This window comes from Eublepharis macularius, chromosome 7 (assembly GCF_028583425.1).
Source record: "Eublepharis macularius isolate TG4126 chromosome 7, MPM_Emac_v1.0, whole genome shotgun sequence".
NCBI classification, from domain to species: Eukaryota; Metazoa; Chordata; class Lepidosauria; order Squamata; family Eublepharidae; genus Eublepharis; species Eublepharis macularius.
In genome coordinates this window covers 136,411,278-136,423,634 of record NC_072796.1, presented here as the reverse complement: position 1 = coordinate 136,423,634, position 12,357 = coordinate 136,411,278, and the positions used below count along the sequence as shown (strand labels likewise).

Here is a 12,357-nt window from a genome sequence, read left to right as displayed (position 1 = left end):
GTACATTTTTGTTCAAGTATAGGCACTTGCACAGGAAGTGAAAGCGAGTATTACTGAGCAAAGTGATTATCTACCAGTGTCTTTTCATAGTCCCTGATGAGTAATAGCTGTCCTGCAAATGATGGCATGAAAGAGGTGCCTAAAGTGGCATAAAGCAATTGGGTTGGATCTGCAGAGCTATTCCACTAGCGTTGATGCAAGAAGCCTTCCTCTGACACAAGAGGCATCAAATGCGTAGATCCTTGCACTCATAAATCATAAAGTAAGAATCACTCTGTAAGATTTCACAGTTTGAGTGAGGATGTATCTTTAGCTTGTTAGCGTGCATGGCCATTGCTTATTGCTGTAGCATGGAAATGGGTGGGCTTCAGTTGGCTCTCCCCTCCCTGGCAGTTGTTGGGGGGGACAGGATTCTAGATTATTATAGGCGTCCAGAAAAGATGGTTGCATTCATTTACTTTGATTCTTCTGACGTCCTTGGAGGGGGTTGGGCAAAGTCCCCATCTTTCTGGAGTGTAGCAAGAAGCATAAACAAGCTTGTATATGACATACGTACAGTTTGTGAAATTTGGGAGGCAGGTGCATCATCCGTGTTCACACTCTCAATAACTACATGTAAGTCAAGGCTGCTTAATTTCATTCCTTTATTTCTTTAGCCTGCCTCATCACTAAAATGATGCCCACCAATTTACCACACATAATAACCCAATAAAAATCAATAAAAGCATGAAGCCACATTTGCCAGCAGTCAGAAATAAAATAATCATGTGTTTTACAGGTATTTTGAAAGATCAGCTTTAAAAACTAATATCAAAGGTTGCTGTGAAACCTTGTAAAAGTGAGGAGTGTGAGTTTTAACACAAATAGTAGCAAAGAGGTTATGAAAGAAGGAGAAAAGAATTCAACCAAATCCATAATGAGTACCCCAGAGACTGCTGGGAGCTCTATGGTGGGGACATAAAGAAGTGGTAGTTGTAAGAAGCCGACGGATATAAATAAGCATCAGTGGTATTTTATCTATATCTGAAGCTGAGTTGCTATTCTACATTCATAGTGTCTTTGAATTATTTACGAATATAAAACTGTTTTTTTCTTCTCCCGCTGTGGCGATTCTAGAATTTTTTTTAAAAAACTTCCACCATGGTGTTCGGATTTACGGTGTGCTTAGATCAAATAAAAGCAGAGTCTTCCCTCTCTAGAGGTACTACATAAGAACTCTGGAAAGCTGGACAACAAGAGCAGAAATTTGGAATATTTTTGTGATAGGAGAATGAAGTGTAGAGGAATGTTGGAAGCAGAAGCATGGCACAGCATGGCAGACTCCATTCAAATCTCGTCTCAGATATGAATTTACTACATAGTCTAAGCTGTCACTAACAACTTCAGCCTTTCCAACAATACAGTTGCAAATAATCTGGGTTTTACATGGGCCCCGCAAGTATTATTGACATGATTTATTTGGCACACTCAAGGACTGTTATATGAAAGCTGAGTATCCCTTGAGGTGGTGGTGGTGGTAGCGGTAATAGATTGTATTCAAGTGACTGGATCCTTCAGAAGGGATCTGCAGCCTTCTACTTCTTTCTGTAGCCCCCTACTCTCAGGAATAATTGGGGGTGAAGAGTGCAGAGGGTTGCACACAGGGCTTTTTTTCTGGGAAAAGAGGTGGCGGGACTCAGTGGGTTGCCGTTGGAGAAAATGGTCACATGGGTGGTGGCTCCGCCCCCTGATCTCCAGACAGAGGGGAGTTGAGATTGCCCTCCGTGCCGCTGAGCCACCACCCATGTGACCATTTTTAAGAGGTGCCAGAACTCCATTCCCCTGCGTTCCCCCTGAAAAAAAGCCCTGGTTGCACATGATTGAAGGAAATAGTTCCATAATATTGCCCAAATAAACTTGTCTGTGTTAAAGGTACTGTTGCAATATCATTTGCTTTGAGAGTTTGTTATATACCAAAGATTAGGGTAATAATTTTAATTAAATATCGACTGCCATCAGCAGTAGCCTGGTGATAACACCTAACCTTATGTTACAAACAAATAGAGAAAGCGTGCATAAGTCTCTGTACCAGCTGCTCTTTTGGTTTCGTTGCCGATGATGGAAACTTCCCAAAACCTCAGCATCTTTTTGATTTGGGGTATGGGTAAGCATGTGGTTATTTTTATTTCTAATGTGACTGGTAGTGTATTAGTTTCAGTCCAGAAAAGATTAGTCATGCTTAAATTCCTTTGAAATTAAAAGATTTAAATTAGTCGTGACTGACTTTTATGAGTTAGAATGAGTAACTTTTTCTGGATTGCGGCCCATATCTTCAATTTAAAAAAAAATTACCTTAACATTCACTGAGTCTAGGGGTTAGAACAGTGAATAAATCGAAGCCAGTCTTAAGAGCTACATCTGTAATATGTTGGTTTATAATCTCAATGTACTTGTTCTCCAAAGCATATACATTTTCCTAACCAAAAACACACTTATGTTTCTGTGGTGGTGGTGGGGGGGGGGGTTCTCGTATTTTGAATTTAAATGTAAATGAATATGACGCAGATAGAGATGTAACTGACTCCTTGTTCACACCTTAACTAAGCTTCTGCTATCCCAGAAGAAAGATTTATCTTTTCTCTTGGATAGCTTTCAGCAATTAGTTCAAAACTTGTCAAACAGAACTGCTCTTTGAACAATCTGCTTATCAGTGCATTTATTTATATAGGGTTCTTTATTGCTTTGCCCCTTCTCATCAAAAGTACACAGACACCTTTCTAGAGTTTATTTCCTTTTATTGAAATACACCCTAGTTTCTTAATGAAGCAACTTATCAATATATATATATATTGTTATTTGTATAAATCCTGCAAAAACAGAACACAGAAAGGCAATAAGTATTAGGGTTGTTAACATTTCCTAATTAAATTCTAAGTTTAAAACAATCAATGTTTCCATGAAATGCATCACAATGCAAAGGTAAATTTGTCACCTAAATCCTCATGAGATTTCTTCCAATCAGAACTCTAACGCACTATCTGAATTTGCATGTTTTATAGGTTATCTTATGCAAATATCTAAGATTTCTCACTTAATAGAATAATCAAGCTATGATTGGTTTGATACTTCATTAGATATTCATATTTTCTATTGTATAACCTTCTAATTAGCCAAAAAATGACGTTATACCCAACTTGCAAAACAAAACTATAAATGTGTGAGAAATGACAGAAAAAGTTATATTGGTAGATCACTATTGGTCTATGTATTGTCGAAGGCTTTCACGCCCGGAGAACGATCGTTGTTGTGGGTTTTCCGGGCTGTATTGCCGTGGTCTTGGCATTGTAGTTCAGGAACTACAATACAGCCCGGAAAACCCACAACAACCATCACTATTGGTCTGTTCTGTGATAGAGAAACATTAATCTTGATAGATTCCACTATTTTTAATTAGCTGTCAAGGATGAAAGGACACCTGCTTTGGTTACCTAACATTCTGGGAAAAAAAACCACAGAAAGTTCATACAAAGTTTAAAAGTACACACAGAATACAAGTGTATTGACTTGTACTGCTTAGTATTGCTTACTATAATGTACTTTTACTGCAACAGAGGGAGCTGGTTGTGATATCCCCATCTCCCAGTAAGGGCCCTGGAAAAAAAGCTTAAGTCATGAATAATAACAATTTAATTCAGCACTATGATAGTAGTCTGTTGAATATTATTAATTAGTTAAACTTTGCTTATACAACAGCACCTGTTAAAATGTGTGAAATTATTTTTGTTTGTAACATGCAGCAACAAAAAAACAAATTAATGCTTGAAGCTCCTTTCTGCTTCAGAAACGTTAATTTGTACATTTTGCCAGGAATTCAAGTAAATGTTAGCAATGCTGTGCTGATGAATGCAATTAATACTCAGTCTTGCTGGCAGAACTTTGCAACAGTGTCTGAATATTTCATTACCCAGGCCAAAACACTCCGAAAATTGATCCAGCAAACATTTCGACAGTTTGCCAACCTCAATAGAGAAGAAAGTATTTTGAAATTCTTCGAGATTCTCTCGCCAGTGTACAGATTTGACAAGGAATGCTTCAAGTGTGCCCTTGGTGTAAGTATGCTGCATGCAACTGTTCCAGCATGTTATGAAATCATCAGGCTAATTACTGTTCCTTAAATCAGCAATGAATTATCAGCTATTACAAGTGGAAGATAGGTTGTCTGCTGCTTTACCTATGCGCTAGTGATGAAAGGCATGCTCATTCTTTAATTTTACCCCATGAGCCCCAAAACATGTAGGTGAATTGCAAAATGCTTGCTTAAAAATTGTGTGTGTGTGTGCGCGTACACACATACACACAATGTCATTAAAACTTTGTTACTGTGAACAGAAGTTGCGGGTGAAAGGGAACAGAGAAACGATAAACAGTGGATGGAGGGATGGATGGAGTTTGCAAGCTGTGTTTCTGTGGGACACTTTTGAGATATTCATAGAATCATAGGGTTGGAAGGAACCTCTAGGGTCATTCTTTCTCAGAATTTAATTGAAAGCCAGCAGAGTGAAGAAGGCCTTTGCCCCCTTTCTCTTCCCGCTACAAATCCCTGAGCCCCCTGAAATTCTGCTTCAGGGAGGGGTGAAGGGACCCACAGAGACAGCATCGAAGGCAAAATAAGGATACGTGGGGGACACATGTTCAGTGAACACTATCCACTCCTCTGCCAGCAGAAGTGCCATTTCACCAGGCTCTTACATCAGTGGAACAGCATCTTTGGGTCCATTTATTTATAAATTCTGTTTATTTAAAATATATATTAGCCACCTTTCCTCTAAAGGTGCTCAAGGTGGCTTATAACGTAAAATCAAAAACCGCGGTTAGCAAGTTAAAACCACAATTAAAATACAGTTAAATCCATCCCTCTGAAGGACAGTTTTCCATTCTGTTTTACTTGTAAAGTTCCTTTGAAAAGGGTGACGTTGAAGGTCTTTACCCAAACGTTTTCTTTCTGTTCTCTCCAATTTTTCATCACTTCCTGTGGACATAAAAGTCAAGCTGGATTATTTCGGTGGAGTTGGCCATTGGTCCAGAAGAAGGAATCAGCTACCTTACTGATAAGGGTTCCAATGTAAGTCTGCTTCTCTGACTCTGATCTTGGGAGGGGGGGGGGGCAGGGTAGTACTGTGAAAGAGCATTTCATGGAAAGTTGTGTCTTTCAATGGAAATGAATAAGTGGCAGGTAACATAAATGAGATCTGCCACTAATTAGCGGGGAAGTAGCCAGGATTGTCAAACAGCCACTTTTAGATTTGTGTTTTGACTGTTGTTCTATTGCTCACAATAAAAAAAAAACTTACATTATAGATGGTAACATTTTAGAGAGAAATCAGAAATGCTATAAATATTTCAAATGCACTTTTAGAAACAGCAAAAACTGGTTTCTCTGCAAAATTCACAGCAGTAACTCTTATTGATAGATTGTAGCAGGTATATAGAGTTCAGCTTTTATTTTGAAGTACAATTTTTTTTGTAGAGAGCAATCAAGGTATGTGTACTACTATTAATCATAGCCAATGTGTGGTCTGTATTTTATTTTGTTATATAATTTGTGTGTGAGAGAGTAAGCAAGTAGATAGATAGTCTTTGATTTAAGAAAACTGAGTTATTCGCTATTTCTGGAGAGATCTTGTATCAGTTTCTCAGCTGGCTCTTTACCCAGCACCATTCATTGTTCAGCATCACTCTCTTCAGGCAGAGTTGCCAACCAGTCAGCATCAGCCCTTCCCACAGCAGAGGCTATGATGACATTGCTTAAAAATGGAGTAAGAGTTGCAAGATAGGAGGAAACTTTGGGAAGACATTTCTCTCTTGGTCCTGTGTCGGGATGGAGTGTCCCACAGTGTCCTTAGGGTAAAGGTACCCACAGTGTCCTTAATAAGCTTTTATTTTGCCATATGCGTTTTTGCAGCCAACCCACCTGGCCGACTTCCATCAAGTGCAGACCATTCAGTATTCAAGCAGTGAAGATAAGGATAGGAAAGGAGTGCTACAGATGAAAATTGCTGGAGCACCAGAGGTGGGTAGGCTGACTTTGCCACTGCCTGGTCAGGCAACAAGGGTTAACTGTTTATGTATGGTTTATGAATAGAGCTGTGTCTCTCCTCTACCCCTCCCCCTACAAATATTTAGGAATTATTTTTCAGTAGTTATTCTTCACTTCCCCCTGTGTCTTATTAAGTGCCCACCACACACACACTAAACTAGCCATTCAGCTAAGGTTGCTGTGCAGTAAATTTCCAGTGGGATCTATTACATTAATGCAATCCAAAATATGATCCAAAATGCTGGAGATCATGTGTATGCTGGCATCTACATTAGTGCACATACCTTTTCTTTTCACTTGTTGCTTCCAGAGTAATTCACGGTGTTGGTTGCAATGAAAAACCACGACAGCTTTTTCTGTGTGCTTATTATTACGATTTTTGATGGAAACAATTAACTTTTGCATTGTAGGGATACTTAGATGTTTGTTGTCAGCCATGCGTGGAAGTGTAAGGAAGTTTTAAAGTTGGAAATTAATCTTCCTGACCTATCTGTGTATTGGTTTTCATTGTCAAGAGCTGGGAAATGGTGGACAAGAGGAAAAAATGGACCGCAGTGTGTTCTAAAAAGAGTGCATTTCCATGTTTGGTCAGACACTGTTGCTACCCAAGAACTTTATGCAACACACACACTGTGATCCAGAGTAATTCAAGACCTGTAGATTTAAAACTACATGCAACGTGTATTAGTTTGCAGCCATAAACTTCAATGCCTTGGATGATCATCAAATGATCTTTAGGTGGCAAAGGTGTCTCATTTGTGCTCCCATTTTAAAACTATATGAAGCTGGTATTCGAGTGTTACAGATGGTGGGGAGGATCCCACAGTGCAGAGAGGGAACCTGCAGAAGCAGGATTTGGAGGTTAGTTTGAGAGTTATTTTGAACTGCTGCAGGACGTGGGGAGTGTACCCACAAGAGCACACTGTTGGATCCACCCCATTGCTTGAATATCGAACACCATTTAAATTTAGTTAGAATCTGCTATCCAGGTACATTTCAGGTCGTCTTCAAAGTTACATCAGATAATGAAGTTTGGTCTCTGACATCCAAATAGGAGGTCTCTGAGCTTCTTCCATTCACTATGTGCCAATGCTGAATCAAAATTTTCGAACAGGTTGTAAATGTAACTTGGTATGCTAGGGGTGGATTCATATATGTTAAAGTTCTCCATCCAATGCAGCCCCCTAAAGTACAGCTACATGGAAGAATTAACACGAGTCCATGTCACTGAGTTGATGCCCTGTGTTGATATCCCTGTAGAGACGCAAACCTACTGGGGAGCTGGAAAATGTGCTGCTGTGTTAATGTGCATTGCCACCTAAAAGTGGTCCACTGGTGTGGTTGTGTCATCTCACATGTTACATTTTCCCATAGGGCTGTTTCATGTAGAAGATTTTGGGTCATAGAAAGTGAACCTTAAACTGAATGATCTGAGCGCTTTTTCTGTTTACTGTTTTCCAGTAGCATGCTCTCCTCTGACATAACTGTTCAGCTGTTCTCCTAAACGTCTGTGTCTGGAATAATGCCTCTTTGTTTGGTGCCCTATTTTTTTTCTCCTCCTGCACTTTTTAGCCTCTGACAGTGACAGCACCATCCTTAACCATTGCAGAGAACATGGCCGATTTGATAGATGGCTACTGCCGACTGGTCAATGGTGCTACACAGTCCTTTATCATCAGGCCTCAGAAAGGTAAGAGAGAAATTTGTTTTACAGAAAATTCATATGGCTTCTGGCCAGGTTTGTGCTCAAGCAAAAGTAAATTTCCAGAATCCTCCATTTATCACCTAGTTTCTGCCAGCAGTGTATCTCTTGGTCTTTAAAAAACGAATGAGCAATTGAGATGGGGATTCTAGTAATTACTGTCATGCAGATAACTCTGTAATGGTATAAATGCAAGTTAATTGTATTCTAAAACTGTATGCCAAGTTATTCGCGATCATTGTTTCACTCCACTCATTCAGAAATACCTTTCAGCACTGTCCATTAAGGATGGATTGTCAATAATGATAGGAAAGTCAGGCCTCCTTTTAGTCACTTTAAAATTGACTATTCTGTGATAATTATATTTTACTGCTTTTTTGTTCCGTCCTTCTTCTAAAGAGCTCAGGGTGGCTTATATGTGCTTCTTTCCCTTAGTATCTTGAACCATACATTGATGAAATCTTCTTGTTAGGTTCAGTGAGGCTTCGTCGCATGGTAGTGTAGCAGCTTGTTGAGTGAACTCTCAGGGAATGCAAAGATAAGGATGCGTTCCCCTTTTTGCTTCCTCGGCTGATGATATGTACAAAGTGTGCTGGGTCATCCAGCGCCCACAGTACAAATGAAAGAGGCCCAAATCCTTCTGTGTACAGATTGAGATTTTTGTTTATTTTGCACTGAAAAATTACACTTCAGTACCCTCAGCATCATAGGCTGATGCAACCATAATGAAACTTTAGAATACTAATAAACGGAGGAAAATCTGACTCTGGAATCATCCAGTCCTGATCAGAGGCTTGTATGTGTATTGGCAACATTTCTGCAACGTTTTCCTTTTCCATTTCTTGTCTTCACTATGTGACATACCAGGCTTAGCCTGGGTGTCTTGGAAATTGTCTGCAGAAACTAATGGAAAGTCAATTCTAGAATTAACCCCTGGAGGGAATCATATTTCATAGAAAGCACTGAAAGAATGTGTTGCAGTTCTGAGACTTGTACACAAAACAGCTCTTTTTTCAGAGAGGGTTTTTTTACAGTGGGGATTTTCTTATATGCCCAAAGTAATGCCAATCGCCACTTCGGGGTCCGGAAGGAATTTTCCTCCAGGTTGTCCAGGGATCCTGGAGGTTTTTTCCCTTCCTTTGGGCATAGAGCAGTGATCATGGGAGGTGGGGGATGAAGGGGGTTGCTGTGAATTTCCTGCATTGTACAGGGGGTTGGACTAGATGACCTTTGTAAGTCCCTTCCAGCGCTATGTTTCTGTTCTAATGAAATGAAGGAAATACTGATTTTGTGAATTTTCCTTTCTTCATGCAGAAGGAGAAAGAGCTTTACCATCCATACCAAAGTAAGTCCTAATAGTTTGTATTCAGATGCTGAATAATGCTTTAAAGCATGTAAATGTATATTATGGAGGCTTTGAATCATCCTGATTATCTTCCATATTCATTATCCCCTTTTTAACATCCTATCTGAAGGGAAAACTCAGAAAAATATAAACTAGGGTTGTTATTGTCAGCATTAAATAACATTCTTAAGACAGTGTATTGTGTTTAATTCAACAAAAGTGTCATCTCCATCTCTGTCTTTAAACTGCAGCATCATTTCTTGGTATTACAATTAGGGTCCGTGGATTATGACTGTTTACAAGGACTTGGGGCCATCCAGTATTGTTACAACTGATAAGTTCCAAGTTAGGCATGAATACAGTCAGCATGACCCTTGGTCACATTAGATGCATTGAAAAAAAATAATATCTGTTTAAAATATAGCTAAGTAGCATTATGCCAATTAAATAAACACAAAATTAAAAATAGAATGATTGTCCAAGTGGAGTACAAGGAAATCTTACAAGGGTTCTACAGGATGAAAGTGGCCACACAGCAGCTCTGTTCAGAGTATTATTTATTAAATTGCTCGATAATGTACTAAGTGCCACACCTAGTTGAATTCCTGCTTTGGGGTGGAGGAACCCTAAGTAATGCCTGCTACAGTCATGAAAAAAGGGAGTCTAAAGGCCATGTTGGTCTGCTTCTTCTGCATTTGGTTTTCCAAAGGTTAGAAAACTACGGCTGTTCTGTTAGCCGGCAAGCAAAATGGGGAAGCACCTCATGGTTGAGAGGTCTCTTCAGCAGGGAAAAGGCTGGCAAGAGAGCAAACCAGGGAGGGAGTGAAAATCTTGTGCCCTCCTTTAAGGCCAAATCTTCAGTCTCTGATGGCTTCTGTTGCTAAATCAGATCTTTTGTTTCTAATTTACCTTTACACCATACATATTTTCACAACCAAATCTGAATTATTTCAGTGTTATCGGGTGTTTGCAGGTTAAAAGCATGACCCTATACATGCTTCCTCCAAAGTAAGTCTTATGGAATTCAATGGGACTTTTTCACAAGTGTGCTCAGACTGTAGGTGTAAGTTTATTAATGACTCCTACAGCCATATCTTTAAAACTATCTATGTTATGAGTACTATGAGAAAGCTGATAGTGGAGGACTTTTTAAGAACCAAAGCATTTTCCCCTCTATTTTGGCAAATTTGTCTTTTAAGATAGGTATGTCCTATGCACTTAAAAGAGAATCAGAAGATGCCAAATAAATCTCTTTATTAAGTTGGAAATAATGCTACCAATGAAAATTGTGAACATGGGGTTGAACTGGGTTAGCTAAGAGCACTGAAAGTAACTCAAAACCAAAGCCTGTCTTCTTTGTTCAGCATTTAACAAAGTCATATTATGCTTCTTCAGACTTGGTGAAGAACTCAACTTTAAAATTGAATTCTCAAAGTATTCCCTCTACTCTGACTCCCCCAGGTGGACTTAAAATGATAAACTTGCCTTTTCTCACCCTCAAAATTCGTTCCATGGAAAATGGATTGGCCCTACTAATTGCTGCAGGATGCCCCATTAGAATGAATGTGTTCAGTCACTTGGAATGAGTACAATGGATGGTATTCACAGATTTGAACTTATGTATTACAGGCTGGCCAACAGTGAGAAGCAGGGGATCCGATCGCATGCAGTCTCTGTATCAGGTAGGATACATAGGATGCTTGCTTCTAGGAAATCTGTTTTGTTTGGCCGGTTCTGTGCACGTTTTTCCGATAGGATTTCTTAAAATTACTGCTTTCTGCCTCATAGAATTTTCCGAAGACAAAACTTGCGAGATGCTTAGATCATAAAGCATACAAAGAAATCTGATTTTAAATTATTTAAATGAACTTTGCATTGATTTTAAAATATGCTTTACTGTAATGGGTTTTAATTAATCATGTTTATGTGCAGATTACTCTTCACAATTCATGTATGCAAGGGCTGTCATAAATGGAAAATAGCTAATAAAAATCTAGTGTTACATTTTATGAAAGAAGAAATCATTGCTGGTATATTTTGTCAGTTGGGGGTGGACAGAAAACGGGAATGAAAGTGTGCGTTCTCCATGTATGGATTTAGTGATCAGCCACAAAAGGTTAGGCAGTGGTTGTGAATTAACGATTTAATGGTAATTGCTGCATTTTAGCGTGTTGTGGTTTCCTTGTTTGGTTAAAGAATTTCACATTGGGATCCCTTTGGGTCTTTTCCCAAATTAAGCCTTTCTGAAAGAAGCGAGGGGGTGTGTGCATAGCCTAATAAAAACTTAGAGCACTGTAGGAGGCATTTATAGCTGTTGCACAGATGCTGCAGTCTGGCATAATGTGTGTTAAAATTCTCCATTCATATGAGGCCATGGCCGCTTACGCTATCATTCTGCTTCACATCTTCAAGTCGTATGTATAATGTTAAGTACTTGCATTTTGCAGTTGTTCAGAGAATGATTGTAACCAAAAAGCATTTTAGTGCTGAAAGTACCTTGGGATTGACAAAATAGTACTACAGAAGTCAAAAAGAATTTAGACATCATTTACTCTATCGAGTGGAAACATCAGAGATTGAATCCAGCCAGCTTCTCACCTAAGTCTCCTCACTGCAGCTCTCATCCATATGAATATCCCATAATCCCCCAAACAGCCTTTTCACTAGCAGGAAAGCTTCTTGGATCCCTCCCCAAGTATATAGCTGGTTTAAAGAAAACATTCCGTTAATAGACATATGCTTAACTGGACCTCATCCGTTCAGTGCCCTTTTGTCTATATATTAAAGAAATTATATCAGTGAGTTTGGATGCTCTGTCATATACTGCCATGTTAAATATTATTTCATTGTGTGATCTCAAGAAACAAATAAACCATGCTAATAATGGTTTAGTCCAAATTTGTAAGATATTCCACAAAGATTCATTCTCTCCTTATTCTAGCTGCATTGTCGCATAAGTGTTTATTGCCTGGTATAAGAGGTATTTGGTATAAAGAATGGCATATTATTCTAGCTTTTGTTTGGAGAAAGTATTTTCGCGCACCTGTGATACATGTGAACTTCACTGTGCTGTCTAGCTTGTGCAAGATCCCCTATGTTGTTGGATGCACATGTGTCCCTTAAGTTGTAAGCAAAAGAAAAATGGATATCTACCTTAGCTGGAGAAAGGATACTATTTAAAACAGCTATTAGCTGCCTTTCTCCTCTGCAGGAACTCATGACAACTTACAGTAT

The 12,357-nt window shown here is 39.0% G+C and overlaps 1 protein-coding gene across 3 annotated transcripts in view; it reads left to right on the top strand.

The window, feature by feature from the left end:
* PTK2 (protein tyrosine kinase 2) overlaps nt 1-12,357 on the top strand; it is a 292,969-nt gene that overhangs the window by 178,720 nt on the left and 101,892 nt on the right. For all 3 annotated transcript variants that reach the window (XM_054985813.1, XM_054985812.1, XM_054985814.1), the window contains 6 exons: nt 3,948-4,088; nt 5,024-5,101; nt 5,942-6,049; nt 7,649-7,766; nt 9,093-9,123; nt 10,753-10,805. In XM_054985813.1, coding sequence (XP_054841788.1) covers nt 3,948-4,088; nt 5,024-5,101; nt 5,942-6,049; nt 7,649-7,766; nt 9,093-9,123; nt 10,753-10,805 — 529 coding nt within the window. The remainder of the gene's footprint in view (nt 1-3,947; nt 4,089-5,023; nt 5,102-5,941; nt 6,050-7,648; nt 7,767-9,092; nt 9,124-10,752; nt 10,806-12,357) is intronic.